This window comes from Dermochelys coriacea, chromosome 1 (genome assembly GCF_009764565.3).
Source record: "Dermochelys coriacea isolate rDerCor1 chromosome 1, rDerCor1.pri.v4, whole genome shotgun sequence".
NCBI lineage: Eukaryota > Metazoa > Chordata > Testudines > Dermochelyidae > Dermochelys > Dermochelys coriacea.
The window spans coordinates 134,498,515-134,517,372 of NC_050068.2; the positions used below are offsets into that span (position 1 = coordinate 134,498,515).

An 18,858-nucleotide genomic window follows, 5' to 3' on the forward strand; every position below is an offset into this window, starting at 1 on the left:
CAAGATCTCTATCATGCATTCCTACAACTACAATACCCACCTGCTGAAGTGAAGAAACAGATTGACAGAGCCAGAAGAGTACCCAGAAGTCACCTACTACAGGACAGGCCCAACAAAGAAAACAACAGAACGCCACTAGCCATCACCTTCAGCCCCCAACTAAAACCTCTCCAACGCATCATCAAGGATCTACAACCTATCCTGAAGGACGAGCCATCGCTCTCTCAGATCTTGGGAGACAGGCCAGTCCTTGCTTACAGACAGCCCCCCAATCTGAAGCAAATACTCACCAGCAACTACACACCACACAACAGAACCACTAACCCAGGAACCTATCCTTGCAACAAAGCCCGTTGCCAACTCTGTCCACATATCTATTCAGGGGATACCATCATAGGGCCTAATCACATCAGCCACACTATCAGAGGCTCGTTCACCTGCGCATCTACCAATGTGATATATGCCATCATGTGCCAGCAATGCCCCTCTGCCATGTACATTGGCCAAACTGGACAGTCTCTACGTAAAAGAATGAATGGACACAAATCAGACGTCAAGAATTATAACATTCAAAAACCAGTTGGAGAACACTTCAATCTCTCTGGTCACTCGATCACAGACCTAAGAGTGGCTATACTTCAACAAAAAAGCTTCAAAAACAGACTCCAACGAGAGACTGCTGAATTGGAATTAATTTGCAAACTGGATACAATTAACTTAGGCTTGAATAGAGACTGGGAATGGATGAGTCATTACACAAAGTAAAACTATTTCCCCATGCATCCGATGAAGTGAGCTGTAGCTCACGAAAGCTTATGCTCTAATAAATTTGTTAGTCTCTAAGGTGCCACAAGTACTCCTTTTCTTTTTGAGAATACAGACTAACACGGCTGCTACTCTGAAACCTATTTCCCCATGGTATTTCTCCCCCCCCCCCCACTGTTCCTCTGATATTCTTGTTAACTGCTGGAATTAGCCTACCTTGCTTGTCACCATGAAAGGTTTTCCTCCTTTCCCCCCCTGCTGCTGGTGATGGCTTATCTTAAGTGATCACTCTCCTTACAGTGTGTATGATAAACCCATTGTTTCATGTTCTCTGTGTGTGTGTATATAAATCTCTCCTCTGCTTTTTCCACCAAATGCATCCGATGAAGTGAGCTGTAGCTCACGAAAGCTTATGCTCTAATAAATTTGTTAGTCTCTAAGGTGCCACGGGTACTCCTTTTCTTTTTGCGAATACAGACTAACACGGCTGCTACTCTGAAACATACCACAGTTAGCAATGCTGCAATTTCACATTTGAATTCCATCAGAACTCTTGGGTGAATATCATCTGGTCCTGGTGATTTATTATTGTTCAGTTTATCAATTTGTTCCAAAATCTCCTCTAATGACACCTCAATCTGGGACAGTTCCTCAGATTTGTTACCTAAAAAGAATCGTTCAGGTTTGGGAATCTCCCTCACATCCTCAGATGTGAAGACGGATGCAAAGAATTCAATTAGTTTCTCTGCAATGGCCGTATTGTCCTTGAATGCTCCTTTAGCATCTCGATGGTAGAGTGGCCCCACTGGTTGTTTAGCAGGCTTCCTGCTTCTGATATATTTTTAAAAAGTGTTATTTTTTTAATCTTTGGCTAGCTGTTCTTCAAATTCTTTTTTGGCCTTCCTAATTATATTTTTACATTTCATTGCCAAAGTTTATGCTCCTTTCTATTTTCCTCTATAGGATTTAACTTCCACTTTTTGAAGGATACCTTTTTGCCTCATACTGTTTTTTTTTCTTTTTTAGGATAAAATGGCTGCCATCTCATACAAACTGCTTTGCTTACTCTTCACGATCCATGTGGAGTCTGGAATCTTCTATTATCCCTGGGTTTCTAAGAAAGTACCTTGTGAAGTGCATGTAGAAAACAGTAGTTCCTCCATAATTTTTGACTGCAGGCATCAACATTTAAAGGAAGTGCCACTGGAAATAAATGACAATGCTACCTGATTGATACTTTCATATAACCATATTAAAAACGTTTCTAATGTGATCTTTCAAAAGTTCAGCCATCTTAAGCAGTTATACCTTAACTATAATGCAATAAAACAGTCAATGGCACAGCGTCTTGGCTTGTTTAGAAACTTAACAAAATTAGAGAAATTAGCTCTCAGTCACAATCACCTGCACAAAGTACCCGAAGGTCTCTCACCTAGTATAACCTCATTAGAGCTGAATGCCAACAAAATAGTTTCTATTAAGAACAGCACCTTCTCAGAACTCAAAAATTTGAAGGAACTCTACATGGAGCGGAACTGTTACTATAGCAATCCCTGTGGAAAACCTTTTGAAATAGAGGATGAGGCTTTTGTGGCCCTCACCAATTTGACTGTGCTGTCACTTTCCTACAACAACCTGACCCGAGTGCCCCTCAATTTGCCCTCATCTCTAAGGGAACTTTATCTTGGCTTTAACAAAAATCAGCCAGGGTGATTTTAATGAACTGGTTAATTTGCATCTTCTTGACCTAAGCAGGAACTGTCCAAGATGTTATAATGCCCCCTTTCCATGTGAACCCTGCACTATATACTCTTCCATTCAAATACACCAATTTGCTTTCCAAAATCTTAACAAATTAAAGACTTTGGTTCTCACCAGCACCACACTTACAAGTGTACCAGCCATCTGGTTTCAGAACATGACACAGCTAAAGGCGCTACACCTGGCATTTAACTATTTACAAAATGAAATAGCTTCTGGCGAATTCTTACGGGAGTTGACTTCTTTAGAGGAACTTGACTTATCTTTCAACTTTGACGAAAAAGTATACTTACAGTATCTAAACCTCTCACAACATTTTTCTTCTCTAGTCTCTTTAAAATGATTATATCTTAAAGGTTATGTTTTCCAAGACCTGCGTGAAAAGCACTTAAAACCTCTAATTGCTCTAAAAAAGCTAAATATCCTTGATCTTGGGATAAATTTTATTAAACAAATTGAGCTTGCTGTATTCCAGAATTTTAGTGACCTCACAGAAATCTACTTAACAGATAACAGAATATCACCTTTGGTAAAGTACAATAATTGTCTTTTAGAACTGGCTGGAAAAAAGACATTCCCAACATATTGCCATCTAACTCTGGAACAAGAAGGCCAGCCGAGCCATTCAGTAACACAGAAGTACAAAAATATAGACCATTTCTTGTATTATATTCTTAGACTCCAGTGTTCTTCATATGGCAAAGCATTGGATCTGAGTTCAAACAGCCTCATCTTCATTAACCCAAATCAATTTAAAAGTTTTAATAATATAGCCTGCTTGAATTTGTCTTCAAATGGTATTAACCAAGCTTTCAATGGCACTGAATTCAATCTAACCAAACTCAAATATTTAGATCTATCAAATAATAAATTGGATTTGGTTTTGCATTTAATGAAATGAAACTTCTCAAAGTGTTAGACCTGACCCATAACAAACATTATTTTCGCCTGGCAGGAGTCACACTTAGACTGGCATTTATTGAAAGACTTCCTCAGCTAAAAGTTTTAAACTTAAGTTGGAATGCTATTTCCACACTGACGGACAGACAGTTAAGCAGCAATTCCCTTCAAGAATTAGTGTTTAAAGGAAACTGCCTTGATATTTTATGGGATGACAAACATGAAAGATACATACATTTTTTTAAGAATCTCAGTAGCCTAACATACCTTGATATATCCCACAATAGACTTTTAAAATCCCTAGTGAGGCATTCCTGAGCCTGCTACCAAACCTAACACAGCTATTCCTAAACAATAACAGACTGCAAGTGTTTATCTTTGCAAACCTCACTAGACTGAAATATTTGAAGCTGCTTGACCTGAGTCAAAATAATTTCAGAACTGTTCATATTTCATTCAAACAGTCCCTGCAATCTCTGCTGTTGCGGGGTAACAGGATTTCAGAGATTGCTGTGGACTTTTCAAATACAAATGGCAGCCTTCTGTTCTTTGATTTGAGTCACAACAAGCTAAAATATATGAACCAGTCAACACTGGTTCAAATACAAGATGTAAAATATTTAAAGTTAAAAGGCAACCCTTTTGACTGCACTTGCCAAAATAGTGACTTCATAAAATGGATACAGTCAAGTAATATTTATATACCAGAGCTAGCAACAAAAGTCAACTGTGCAATCCCTGATAAGCACAGAAAAAAGAGCATTGTCTCTATTGGTCTGCATGCTTGTACTTCGGAGGAAGTTGCTGCAACATTATTTTATATTTCATTCTTTGTTGTTATTAACATTTTGTTGATAGCTGTTACAAAACATTTTTTTTACTGGGATGTCTGGTATACTTACTATATTTGTGCAGCAAAATTAAAAGGATACAAATCTACAGCCACAGACAAAGCTCTCTATGATGCTTACATAGCCTATGATACTCAGGATGCGAAAGTGACTGACTGGGTAATAAATGAGCTACGATTTCGTCTCGAGGAAAACGGAGACAAGCAAGTTCTGCTTTGTCTGGAGGAAAGGGACTGGGAGCCGGGAAAGGCTGTCATTGACAACCTTGCACAGAGCATCCATCACAGCAGAAAGACAATCTTTGTTCTAACCGAAAGATATGTGAAAAATGGGAACTTCAAAACCGCTTTTTATATTGCTCTGCAGAGGCTAATGGATGAGAATACGGATGTGATTGTGTTTATTCTACTGGAGCCGGTGCTACAGCATTCCCAGTACCTGAGGCTGAGGAGGAGGATGTGCAAGAGCTCTGTTCTTGACTGGCCTAAGAATCCACACGCTGAAGGCCTTTTCTGGCAAAGACTAAAAAGTGCAGTGCTAACTGATAGCAGCATGCGAGATGATGGGGTGGACAGTATATAGAAAGGGGTTAACCCAGGGGTCGGCAACTTTTCCAAAGTGGTGGGCCGAGTCTTCATTTATTCACTTTAACTTGGTTTCGCGTGCCAGTAATACATTTTAATGTTTTTTTAGAAGGTTTCTCTCTCTATAAAAGTCTATATATTATATAACTAAACTATTGTCGTATCTAAAGTAAACAAGGTTTTCAAAATGTTTAAGAAACTTCATTTAAAATTAAATTAAAATGCTGATCTTACGCCGCCGGCCCGCTCAGCCCGCTGCCAGCCTGGGGTTCCGTTCACCTAGGCTGGCAGTGGGCTGAGAGAGCCTGCGGCCGGGACCCTGGCTGGCAAGGGGCTGGCAGCCAGAACCCTAGACCAGCAGCAGGCTGAGCGGGGCCAGCGGCCGGGACCCCAGACAGGCAGTGGGCTGAGTGGCTCAGCCCGCTGCCAGTCTGGGGTTCCCATCCGCCGGCTCCTGCCAGCCAAGGTTCCGGCTGCCAGCCCCGCTCAGCCTGCTGCCAGTCTGGGATCCTGGCCCTGCCCACACAGAGTGGGTACCTACCTTCTCCCTGGTTCTAGCCCATTCTCTTCCTCTCTCTCTGCACTGAGCTGAGGGTGGGAGTGCACTGAGCAAAGGTGAAGGGGTGAAGGAGTAGGCTGGGGGTTGGGGTGTAGGGCCTGGCTAAGAGCTAGAATGAGGGAGGGGGCTCAGGGTTGGGGCAGGAAGTTTGGGACTGGACTGCTTACCTGGGCAGCTCCCATTCCATCAAAAATGTGGGGGGGAATGAGAAAATGTGGGGGATGCAAGACTCAGGGCATGAGGTATGGGGGGGCTGGGTATGTGTGGGGAGTGCAGGAGTCAGGGCAGGGTGCTAGGGGTGTGTGAGGAGGGTGCAGGAGTCAAGGCATAGGGTGTGCGGGGTGCTGGAGTAAAGTTTGGGGTCTCGGGGAGGTGCAGGGGTCAGGGCAGGAGGTTGGGATGTGTGGGGGGTGCAAGAGTCAGGGCAGAGGGCTGGGGGTGTGAGGGGTGCCAGCATCAGGGCAGAGAGCTGGGGGTGTGTGAGGGGGTTGCAGGAGTCAGGGCATGGGGTGTGGGGGTGCTGGAATCAAGGCTGGGATTATGGGGGGGTGCGGGGTCAGGGCAGAGGGCTGGAGGTGTATGAGGGGGTGCAGGAGTCAGGGCATGGGGAGGCTGGGGGTGTGTGAGGAGGGTGCAGGAGTCAGGGCAGAGAGCTGGGGGTATGTGTGGGGGTGCTGGGGTAAAGTCTGGGTCGGGGGTACAGGGGGCTGGGGTGTGTGAGGAGGGTACAGGAATCAGGGCATGGGGGGCTGGGGGATGTGAGGAGGGTGCAGAAGTCAGGGCAGAGGGCTGGGATCGTGGGGAGGTGCAGGGGTCAGGCAGAGGGCTGGGGGTATGTGTGGGAGGTGCTGGAGTAAAGTCTGGGGTTGTGGGGGGTGCAGGGGTCAGGGAAGGGGGCTGGGGGTGTGACGAGGTGCAGGAGTCAGGGCAGAGGGCTGAGGTCATGGGGAGGTGCAGGTGCAGGGTCAGGGCAGAGGGCTGGGTGTGTGTGAGGGGGGTGCAGGGGTCAGGACAGAGGGCTGGGGGCATGGGGGGGCCAGGGCAGGGGGCTGGGGTGGGTGTGGGCTAGGGTCATGGGGGTGCTCCCAGCCCCCTGCCCAGAGTGGCTCATGGCTGGGGGCTGGAGGGGATATGCCCTGATTCCCCCCACCCTTCCCCAAGGCCCCATCCCCACCTCTTCTCTGCCTCCTCCCCCAAGCAGCGAGCGGGCTGTGGTTCCGCTTCTCCCCCTCCCTCCCAAGGGCCATCAACTGATCGGCGGTCGGGAGGGAGAGGAGGAAGGGCAGGAACCCAGCATGGCAGGGGACGGGGTGAACCTTGCCTACCCTGCAGCAGTAGACGGCAGGACCAAGCTTCTTCACCCTGCACCTACGGGGGGTTGGGGGGCGGAGAAGAGCAGGCCAGGGCGGGCAGGATTTTTAATGGCACGCTGCTGCCTGCCGGGGTCCTGGCCTGGGTTCGGCAGCAGGCTGAGCGGGGCCGGCGGCTGGGACCCAGCAGGCAGCAGTGTGCCATTAAAAATCAGCTCATGTGCTGGCTTTGGCACGCGTGCCATAGGTTGCCAACCCCTGGGTTAGCCCATCATTTTCCTTGCTGATTGAATGGGACTGTTTTATGGGAAGTGCCTTTCATCTAATGTAACTCTGACAGAGCTTTATGTCCCAAAGATTCTGCCTTGCATATTTAAAGCACTGTAGCTAAAAACGCATAATATGAAGTTATTCAGTGAAATGCATAACCTCAGTGCTCACATAATTTTCTGCTTTTAATAATATTTACTGTTCATCTATAGGAAGTTTATTCTTTAATACTGTGTGATCCTGGGAAACTAATATCTGTGTAAAGGATACACTGAGACTCACTTCTAAATTCATGTTTGTAAAGTGCCTTGCGATCCCCTGATCCAAGGCACTAGGAGCTTGGTCTTGCTAATGGGAGTTTTGCCATAGATTTTAATAGGTTCAATACTGGGCCTTGTGTCTATTCATGGTATTACTATTATTACTAAGGTAATGTTGATAATCAGTTCAAATGATTCCTCTCTTTCGGTACTGGATTGTGATGGGGCGTCTGCCCCACACTGGCCCATTAGGTGTTAACAGCACCCTAAGGAGGCTGCACTGATGGCAGTCAATAAGGGAGGGGCTGCAAGGAGCAGCCAGTCAGGGCCGGGCAAGCCCATTTAATTAGGCCTGCAGAGCAGAGCAGCTTCGGTTGCTCCCTGGAGCTCAAGGCGGGAGAAGAAGCTGTTCTGCAGGAGGAAGAATGCTAGCATCTTGGACAGAACAGTGCTGGGCAGGGTCAGGGGAGCAAGAGTGAGCTCCTGGCTGCCTGCTAAGACTGGCATGCTAAGGCCCCGAGACAAGGGCGGAGAAGGTGCTGGGGCTGCATGGAAGTGGCCCAGAGAAGAGTTGGAGGGGATGCAGCACATGGCTGCCCTCTACAGGGTCTCTGGGCTGGGACCCAGAGTAGTGAGCGGGCCTGGGTACCTCCTGCCCCCACTCACTACTGAGGAAGTGGCTGGACAGAGGACTGCTGTTCCCCCTGAAGGAGGGAAGCACAAAGTGTGGTTCAGCCAGAGGGATGTGTCATGAAGAGGATGCCGTGGTCCTGGGAGTGATTTGGGTCCAGGAGCAGAAGAAGTGGCAGTGGCAAGACATTACCAGAAGAAGGTGCTCTGGTGAAAAGAGCTAATCCCCAGGACAGTCAGCAGAAGGAGCCACAATGATGAGTCGCATCCTGTCATATGGATGCATGTAATTATTGTGAGGATTTGACCAGATTTGTTCCTCTGATAGGCCGTTGTATTGTATTCATTTCATAACTAGTTACTGAAATTCACCTCTAGCTTTATCCTGCAGCTACTCCACATGTGAGACTCCCATACTAGTCAGTGGGACAAAGTGCCAGCCCCAGTAAAGCTGGGTATTTGGCCCACCTTGGCCTATGGGAATCCCCAAGTGGCATAGTACTGAAAGAGCCATTTCTATGTCATCTCACCCAGAGCCTTTGCCCTCTCGCTCCTTCTGGTCCTGCCCAAAGTGTAGCTTGGATGCATCTGAGGGTTAGGGCAATGGGTACCAATGCACAAAAATGTCTGCAAGATCTGATCTCTACTTTGTATTTATCATATTATCTCCTTCTTTTGTTAATACAGGGCCCAGTCATGCTCCTGTTGACTAGCAAAACTCCCATTAAGTTCAATGAGAGTGTGATCGACTTGCAGTGGTATATTTTGTACAATAAAGTGGATCCAGCACAAGGTGAAGCTGTATTTAAGGAGGCAAGTCGAAGCACTGAGCTGAAGAGAAGGTGCTTAAGCTGCCTCAACAGGTGCAGGAAGGAAGCTTAAGAAACTCTTCAATATTCTGAAGAACTCATCTTGTCACACTTTTGCTGAAGCTGTGTCAGTGGCCATAAATGGAGGTATTGTTTCTCTCACAACCACAGCATGGGAATGTAAAAGTTCTGTGGGCTGCTGTTGGTCTGGTTTGGAGCATTAGGTCTCAAGACTGTTTCCAAAACCCTTAATCAGTCACAAGTCATCTGTGAACCCTGGAGACCTGGCAAGATGATGTGACAGAGTGGGAGGGGGGCATGCGGATCTGTGTATGTCAGTCTGTCAATGTTTGTTCATAGCAAGTTGCCTTAAAATTTCACTATGCCTCTAACAGTGCATCAGAGCAGTATAATGTCTCAGAATCGGCATCCCAACTAATAATTAAAACTGGTCTTTCACCATGATAGGTCCAGACTTCAGGGTGGAGAAGGAGATGACATGATAGTGAAAAACATATCTTCACCTCTCCAAAATCCAGTCCAACCCCCAAGATAACATATTGTGTGTGCCTCTGACTAGGAGCTGAGACTGAAACCAGGTAGTCCCTTGCTTATTACATGATCCTGAGCTCACAGGTGCTCAGCCAAAAAACCTAGTCACTTTGAAGTCTCTGGGCTCTCTTCCTTCCCTTGTAGATTGGGGTGGGGATTGGGGGCAGTAAGGGAGAGGGAAGAGAAGGACCTGCTGGGGTCCTCAATCATGTGAAGTTGGTGGGAACACAAATCATACCTCTTCCAGCCATGAAGACAGTAACATATGAATATATGTACACTGTTCTATGCATGTTACAACTACCTTGCAAAGCAATCTTACTTAGCACTCACATACCACCTTGCTATTTGAAAGCTACGCTTTTCAGCTGAGCATGTATTTCACTGTAAATTTTCAAAGCTGCCTCCGAAGAGGATAATATCCCTTTAAATAGTTTGGGAGCCATCTAGTAGCCTCACTGTATTTGACATTTTACAAACCAGCCAAAGCAGCAATCTGTATAGGTTAATTAGGACTTGCATGTTGTGTATCATTATAAACATGGTAAACTGGATCCCATTGTGCTCATGCGATTTCTTTCTTCCCATAATTATCATTGTTTAAAGGACAAAAGAAACAACAACGAATAATTCTCATGTTGTGCTGCCTAAGTAAATCTCAGCTTTTGTGAATTTTTCCTCTGATTTGTTTTATCTTCCGAATAGTTTGCAGCTTTCTGTTCTCTGATACGGACTTTCCCTGGCTTACAAAGTTATTGTTCAACCATGCTTAAATTGGCCATGTTTTGTCATTTCAATTTAACAGCATATTCTTGTGCCAAATGAGTCAATAAATTATACTATCAAAATAGGGGTGGCTTCTGTTCTTCCCACTTGGCCTATAGCAAACCACAAGCCAGCTTCTGTTGTCACTGTAGTGGCCAATTTGGGGAAGTTGATCAGTGTACTTCAGTTACTATCTGTGCTATCAGCCTCTGGTGCCCACGCCTTCTGTTCTGTTTTAAAAACTCTTCACTGGACTGACATCTTGCATAGCAGAAAAATAAAGAAAGTAAGTATTTTTATTTTACAAAAGTACATACATGCAGCCATGAATTTTAAAGAAATATTGTTTTTTTTCCTGATTTATGTCTGAGTAAACAAGATCAGAATCAGCACCACAGCATCTAGTTAGAAAATCTCGAACTAGCAGGAAATTTGAAATAAATGTGTGCTTTTAACTATTGTGCAAGCTGCAGCTGCATGTTAGGAAATGGCACTGGTTACTCTATCATGTTGAAAGGAATAAAAATGTTTCAATCATTTTAAAAAAATGTTTGATTAGACAATTTTATATTTTGTTTAAATATTAAGTCTTACTTTTTCTGTGGCTTATCAATCAAGTTATATATATTTGCCATCTGCTACAGATCATTCTAAAACTTGGATGCTTTTATTCATCATTTTCTAAGTTAAATGTAATTTTGTTTAATTGTAAAGTGTTTTGATTATACAGTGCCTAGCTTATCTGATATATAACTTGAACACAATTTTTACAAAATAATAATAAAAAAATTGTCTGACTATGGTCTCCTTGGCTTCTTTGCCTTTCTTCTTTCCACTTCTTTTACCCCTTCATTCTTCCTGTTTATATGTTTATCTGTTACACTATGAATCTTGCCTTCAGCATGTTAAGAGTTTCCTTCCTATCAATTTTCCTCTTTTTAGCATTTGTCTAAAAAATTAAAGACATCTGAAGGATAAAACTGTGTCTGATCGTACAGACACAAGTGAATAAATTCATGTTCGGAGTGTTTCCACTGAGCTCAATAAGACTACTCTTGTGCACAACTGTTACTCATTTGCCTAAATGTTTGCAGGATCAGAACCCGATGTACACTCCAATCTGAGGTCTCACTTCAAAAGCTGGCCCAGTTAAATATATGACCTCACCCACCTTGTCTCTCTCATATTCTGGGGCCAGCCTGGCTGCAACATTACAAATGGCTCAAACTGACGTGCCCACAGCAGCTTTACATGCCTGAGCTAACATGGCTAAAGACAGCAGGGTAGATGCGTGGGCTGTAGCAACCCATGTTGGTACCCAGGGTTCCAGGCAGACTTGTACAGCTCACAATGTTGCATCTAAACTGCAATTTTTTAGCCAGGCTAGTGCAGCTCTGTCTATCCGAGCTGCAATCACACCTTTGCTTGCAGTTAGGACATACCCTTAAGATTGTAATGAGAACCTAAATTGACTTGTTACCTAAAGTACAATTCTCTGTTTCCAAAACAGGGTTCAAATATTTAGGGTTTTTGCAGGCATCTCATTTGTAAACCACAGTTGTTAACAAGGAGGCTGCTCCTGCTTCCAATTCAGCCAATAGAAGTTTTACCACTGATTTCATTGGGAGCAGGATCGGGTGTCAAAATGATCCTCAGAATTTCAGGTATTTCTAAACATGACACAAGCAGCTATCATGGAGTGATTTCAAACCAACATGGTCTATTAAGACAGTTAATGCAGAGTAAATAAAGCATGAGTCTTTTTGTGACAATAATAGTCACATAAAATCCTTCATGGCCAAAGCCCAGTGAAGTCAATAGGTGTCTTGCTATCGACTTCAATGGGCTTTGGATCATTCCCTAATAACTTTTATCCAATAAGCCCGAGAAAGGGAAATAAAGCAGGTGAAAAAGGAGTATAGTGAATTCCAAGGGGGAAATGCTGCCTAATAAGCAATTCTGATCAGCTTTTTCTAAGTCAAAGACACTGTTCCAAACTGGTTGTTTTCTGCTAGCAATAAATCATATTTCCCATTTCACAACTGGAATTGCTGGCGGTGTTGTACATATTCAGGGAGGCACGTGATATCTGTACAGTAGCTGTAAAAGCCCAGGAAAGTCCTGCACTCATTGCTCAGGCAAACCCCCCCCCCGAATTGAAACTGAAATGCATGCCTGGTATATCTTCAAGTTTTTTCTAACAAATGATGCCATTGTAATAATTGTTTTAATACATTTATTTCAGCACCTGTAATTAGGCCCTCAAAAAGGATCAGGCAACAAATAATAAATGCATGTAACATGCTGTTGGAAAGGTGGCACTGAATTATTGCTTCTAAACATGGATGAGTAGCATTACTGACTTCATTTCAGGGTCCTGTTAACATAAACTGCATGTGAGCTCAGCTAGCTAGTTTGTTGCATAGGGAAATCACAAAGCATACTTCTCCCACCTAACTTTTTATACATGAAATTAGCACTAATCAACACTGGGTTCTTGGCAAAACATGGACATTCATGGAGTCTACTGCAGCTTTGGCATAAGTAGGTGCAACTCTACTGAAATCAAGGAAGTTGTACTCATCTCCACTGTGTATGAGCATGGCCCCAAACACTTTACAATATTTTAAAACTAGAAAATGGGAGAAGGAATTGGAGGGTTCAAGGGAACTGGTAGAATGATAAGGAACCCTGTGCCTCTGAGCACTGGTCTGAATCCGATCCATATGCCTAACTGGTAGCCTGGCTGAGGCAGGGTGAGCATCACTGGTTGCCAGTGTCTTCCTATTCATACTCACCCCAGGCCCTTCCCACCACTTTCTCTCCCGTATTACTTTTGTTTTGACAAATACTTGCCCTATTTATTCTGTTATGCAGATTTTAGGTAGAGCTTTTTAAAAATGGCATCAGGTTTAGCTGTCCATTTTTTTTAAATCTTTTTTTTTTTAAAAAGAAACCTAGCTGGCAAAAAAGATGGCATGGAGAGATTTCCACTGAACAGAGACTGAAAAGACTGGGGCTATTCATTTCTGAATGTGGTACAGCTCCAGGGCTGGAGCAAGGCTTTCCCTGAAATTGTGGGAGCCATTTTAGTACGAAGCACAGGAACTGAGAGCAGGAGATTGCCTCTCCTGTGTTCTTGGTGCTCCCCCATCTCCACCCCCCATGATATCCCCCAGGCAGCATGGAAAAGAAGGGAGAAGCATTTTGACATGAATGCAGAGGAGTGAGGGCAGAGTTGGAGGGGCAGGGTTAGGAGCAGGTTGTATGGGGAGTAGAGGGAAAGAGGAGCAACTGGATAGGACAGAAGGAGAGAGGACAGGCTGAGGATACATGCTAGGGTACAGAGGCAAAAGTGTGTGTGGGGGGGGGGGAAGAAGCAAAAAGGTCTGTAACCACTGGAGCATACTCCCCTCCAGAACCAGCAACTGGAGTCTAGATTCCTGTGTACCAATATTCTTCTGCTATCTAGAAAACAGCTGAGAAATGCACTGACAAAATATGTCTCTCATCTGCCTGTAGTGGTTGGTGCAGCAGAGAGGAGAACAGCCTACTAACACTGCTAGTTACTCCACTAGCTCAAGCAGTAGAGGACTGTGTGTTGGATCTAAAGGTCTCACCCTTCTGATGACCATTGTGGGTATCAATATGGTTCTATGAGATGCAAGATTTTGGGGGGGGGGTTCAGTTTGCTTTTTAGAAAGTGACAGAAAAAAACTTACATTAAAAAGAATATGAAGGTTCCAAAGGCAATCACTTAAAATTAGGAAATGCCAGAATTAATTAACCTTAATTCAGTTCCCTTGTGCATATGCATTCTGATATAATCTTTAATTACATGAGCACATGCTGTTTTATGTACAAGACACCTGCCTCATGCTGGGCACAAGTTGGATGATGCTAAGATGCCATTATAATTAATTTCTATGCTATATATAATTTCCTATCAACCTTATAACTAAACTTTTTGGTTGCACTTTTGTAATGGGAGGGATAAAGAAGACAAACTAAAAGTCTTAAAAACCACAGTTACAATGTACAAAAAAAGATTAGTGATTTTTGGTGCCTGTATTTTTGGATATTCAAGCTGAGATAACCTTGACTAGATCTGCTTTTTAGAAACTGCTCAGCTCCATCACTTAAAAATCAGGCCCTTTAAATTTGTTTTACATTAAGCACCAGAAATTCAGGCACCCAATTTTGCAAATCTTGGTCTATGAATTGATGAACTGATGATGCTATTTTCAAAACTGCTATACTAATGCTACCTATTTATTATTATAAAAAGCACACTCTCTTTTTTAAGGGAAACATGAATCCCACAATCCCAAATCTAATATGGCTACTTCTTCTGGCTTATGGTACTTCAGAAATTCTCGCTGAGACCAAGTATCCTAGAACCCTGCCATGTGATGTCAGCGTGAATAACTCCTCCGTCATTTTTGACTGCAGTGCCCGTCAACTGAGAAGTGTGCCTGCTGCAATGCATGGTAATGTAACAGAATTAAAGCTCTCAGACAACCTTATAAAGGAAGTATTTAAAGAATCTTTTCAGGGCCTGAATAATCTTATGAAAATAGATCTAAACAGGAATCACTACTCTAAGGCAGAGGAAGATGCTCATGATTTGTTTAAAAAAGGAATGGTAATTGAAGATAGAGCTTTTGCTAACTTAACAAAGCTAAGGGAATTACTAGCTGATGAAAATCATCTACAGAAAATACCAGTTGGGATGGCAGTTGGGATGCCATTAACCTCACTGAGTTTGAGATATAACAACATGCTTTCTGTCTGTCGGCAAAATTTTTCAGAACTCACACAACTGAAAGAACTCTATATGGATGGGAATTGTTATTATGGCAATCCCTGCGAAAAACCTTTCCTCGCAGACAATGAGGCTTTCTCAGAGCTCACTATTTTGACAGTCCTGTCACTTGCCTTCAACAACCTGACCCGAGTTCCAAGCAAACTGCCTTCATCTCTAAGGAAACTTTACCTCAGCAGCAACAAGATCAAAACCATCAATCAAGATGATTTTAATGAACTGTCTAATGTAGAAGTCCTTGACTTAAGTGGGAACTGTCCAAGGTGCTACAATGCCCCCTACCCATGTGAACCTTGCAGTGGGGACTCCGCCATTCAAATACATCCTCTTGCTTTCCAGCATCTGAAAAATTTACAGAATTTAAACCTCTCCAGCACCTCTCTCATTAGCTTACCGGCCACCTGGTTTTATAACACAACACAGTTAAAGGTGCTGCATCTTGAATTTAACTACTTAATAAAGGAAATAGCCTCTGGAGAGTTTTTACTCCAGCTGCCTTATTTGGAGGTGCTTGATTTATCTTTTAACTATGCAAGGAAATCATACCCGAGGTATATAAATATTTCAGACAAGTTCTCCAACCTGGTCTCTCTCCAGCAACTGCACTTAAGAGGTTACGTGTTCAAGGAACTTAAGAGCAAACACCTTCGCCCCCTCATAAATCTTACCAAACTACACATCCTCAATTTAGGAGTCAACTTTATCAAGCAAATTGATCTCAGAGTGTTTCAGCTCTTTGCTAATCTGACTACAGTTTCTTTGTCTGACAACAGGATATCACCTATACTAGAGAGCAGCAATAACAGTGTTATTAGAGGAGAATCAGTCCAAAATCATGTAATTCAAAGTCGTTCAACAGATACTGATCTTGAGCCATCAGTAAATAGTATGGTATCAGCAGAAGGCAAGTCCAGTAGCAGTGTGTATAATCCCATTTTTCCTTTAATCAAACCCCAATGCAGCATGTATGGTAAATCATTAGATCTAAGCTTAAACAGTATTTTCTTCATTGACCAACAGCAATTTAAAGGTTTCCATGATATAGCCTGTTTGAATTTGTCCTCAAATGGCATTGGACAAGCTTTGAATGGCACTGAATTTATCTTTCTACCTAATCTCAAATATTTAGATCTGTCTTTTAATAAACTTGATTTGGCTTATCAATATGCATTTTATGAACTGCCTAGGCTAGAGGTACTGGACCTCAGCTACAACGTACACTATTTTATTGTGTCAGGGATAACACACAGATTGGGATTTACTGAAAATCTTCCGTATCTAAAAGTTTTAAACTTAAGTTACAATGAAATTTTTACACTCACAGAGCCTAATCTAACTAGCAGCTCCCTGAAAGAGTTAGTGTTCAAAGGAAACCGTCTTGATATTTTATGGAAAAATGGAGATAATAGATACATAAATATTTTTAAAAGACTCTGCAATCTGACTCATCTTGACATATCCTACAACAGACTTCATAACATTCCTACCAACGCATTCAGTGGCCTGCCACAAAGTCTAATTGAGCTACACATAACCAACAATGAATTAAAGTACTTTGATTGGACAGCCCTGCAACAATTTCAGAACCTCACATTACTGGACCTGAGCTCAAATGCACTGACTTTTGTAACTGATAACCTTGCCAACTGCACAGATTCCCTTCAGAGACTAGTGCTTCGACAAAACAAGATTTCTCAGCTTGCTGATGGATTTTTTAATAAAGCAAGCAGCCTCCTGCACCTTGATTTAAGTTACAATGAGCTGCATTCCATAAACCAGTCAATACATCAGTACGATAACTTAATTTATTTAGAGCTTTTGGACTTAAAAGGAAACCCTTTCGAATGCACCTGTGCAACTGTTGATTTCAAAAACTGGATAAATCATTATGTTAATATTAGTATCCCACGACTGGCAACAGATGTCATTTGTGCAACACCTGGAGATCAAAGAGGGAAGAGCATCATAAGTTTAGACATATACGCCTGTACTTTGGATAAGGTTGCAGCAATATGCTTTTGTTTATCATTCTTCATTATTTTGACCATTATGACAACAGTTATCACAAAACATTTATTTTATTGGGATGCCTGGTATATTTACTATTTTTGTACGGCAAAACTAAAAGGATATAAATCTCTTGGCATGACCAAAGCTCTCTATGATGCTTACATAGCCTATGATACTCAGGATGCGACAGTAACTGACTGGGTAATAAATGAGCTACGATTTCGTCTCGAGGAAAATGGAGACAAGCAAGTTCTGCTTTGTCTGGAGGAAAGGGACTGGGAGCCGGGAAAGGCTGTCATTGACAACCTTGCACAGAGCATCCATCACAGCAGAAAGACAATCTTTGTTCTAACCGAAAGATATGTGAAAAATGGGAACTTCAAAACCGCTTTTTATATCGCTCTGCAGAGGCTAATGGATGAGAATACGGATGTGATTGTGTTTATTCTACTGGAGCCGGTGCTACAGCATTCCCAGTACCTGAGGCTGAGGAGGAGGATGTGCAAGAGCTCTGTTCTTGACTGGCCTAAGAATCCACACGCTGAAGGTCTTTTCTGGCAAAGACTAAAAAATGTAGTGCTAACAGAAAATTACAAAAGATATAATGCATTGTACACAGATTCCATTAAATGACAGTAAAGAGAGAAGAATGTCTTCTTCCTTGTAGCAGATGTCTTTGTATTGAGACATTATCAGTTTTGAGTACATAATTAGAATCTAGTTAAAACAGCATCACTGGAAGTGTTGATTCTCTACTAAAGTGTTTGATTTAGATCCCATCTATCTAATATCCCATCTCAGGGGATTAGTCCTATTTACCCTGAATATTTAAAGATCAATTACTTGCCAAAATCACATTATCCCATCATACCATCTCCTCCATAAACTTATCAAGTAGAATCTTAAAACCAGATAGATCTTTTGCCCCCACTGCTTCCCTTGGAAGGCTATTCCAAAACTTCACTCCTCTGATGGTTAAAAACCTTCATCTGATTTCAAGTCTAAACTTCCTGGTGGCCAGTTTATACCCATTTGTTCTTGTGTCCACATTGGTGCTGAGCTGAAATAATTCCTCTCCCTCTCCTGTATTTATCCCTCTGATATATTTATAGAGAGCAATCATATCTCCCCTCAACCTTCTTTTAGTTAGGCTAAACAAGCCAAGCTCCTTAAGTCTCCTTTCATAAGACAAGTTTTCCATTCCTCGGATCATCCTAGTAGCCCTTCTCTGTACCTGCTCCAGTTTGAATTCATCCTTTTTAAACATGGGAGACCAGAACTGCACACAGTATTCCAGGTGAGGTCTCACCAGTGCCTTGTATAATGGTACTAAAACCTCCTTATCCCTACTGGAAATGCCTCTCCTGATGCATCCCAAAACCGCATTAGCTTTTTTCACAGCCATATCACATTGGCAGCTCATAGTCATCCTATGATCAACCAATACTCCAAGGTCCTTCTCCTCCTCCATTACCTCTAATTGATGCATCCCCAACTTATAACTAAAATTCTTGTTATTAATCCCTAAATGCATAACCTTACACTTCTCACTATTAAATTTCATCCTATTACTATTACTCCAGTTTACAAGGTCATCCAGATCCTCCTGTATAATATCCCGATCCTTCTCTGAATTGGCAATACCTCCCAGCTTAGTATCATCTGCAAACTTTATAAGCACACTCCTACTTTTTGTGCCAAGGTCAGTAATAAAAAGATTAAATAAGATTGGTCCCAAAACCGATCCCTGAGGAACTCCACTGGTAACCTACCTCCAACCTGACAGTCGCCTTTCAGTAGGACCCGTTGCAGTCTCCCCTTTAACCAATTCCTTATCCACCTTTTGATGTTCATCAGCTAGTGATACTTAAATGGGAGAATCCAACTTACTGAATGTAAGACAACACAATGCAACAATACTTTTCTCAGTTATACCTGAGCAGCTCCACTCAAGTCAATGATTTTGGACATGGTACTTTGATCCTTTAACAGAAATGAATAAATGGA

General features: G+C 42.7%; 2 protein-coding genes across 3 annotated transcripts; both read left to right on the plus strand.

Moving 5' to 3' along the window:
• Positions 1 to 2,007: 2,007 nt before the first annotated feature.
• Positions 2,008 to 4,871, plus strand: LOC119861726 (toll-like receptor 8; the record flags this gene model as incomplete). The annotated part of the gene is given in 4 exon segments (XM_043503604.1): positions 2,008 to 2,453; positions 2,455 to 3,401; positions 3,404 to 3,715; positions 3,718 to 4,871. Coding segments are annotated over 4 exon segments (2,847 nt in total), but the record flags the coding sequence as incomplete, so codon positions are not given.
• A 5,274-nt stretch (positions 4,872 to 10,145) lies between these two features.
• TLR8 (toll like receptor 8) lies at positions 10,146 to 17,649 on the plus strand. Of its 2 annotated transcripts, none has more exons than XM_038380593.2 (2): positions 10,146 to 10,302; positions 14,323 to 17,649. In XM_038380593.2, exon 2 carries the CDS (start codon positions 14,329 to 14,331, stop codon positions 17,482 to 17,484), a length of 3,156 nt encoding a protein of 1,051 aa, XP_038236521.1. In that variant the 5' UTR covers positions 10,146 to 10,302; positions 14,323 to 14,328; the 3' UTR covers positions 17,485 to 17,649. The 2 variants fall into 2 exon arrangements, with proteins under 2 accessions (XP_038236521.1, XP_043359507.1); XM_043503572.1 differs by having other exon boundaries at positions 10,179 to 10,302; positions 14,387 to 17,649.
• The last annotated feature ends 1,209 nt before the right edge of the window (positions 17,650 to 18,858 follow it).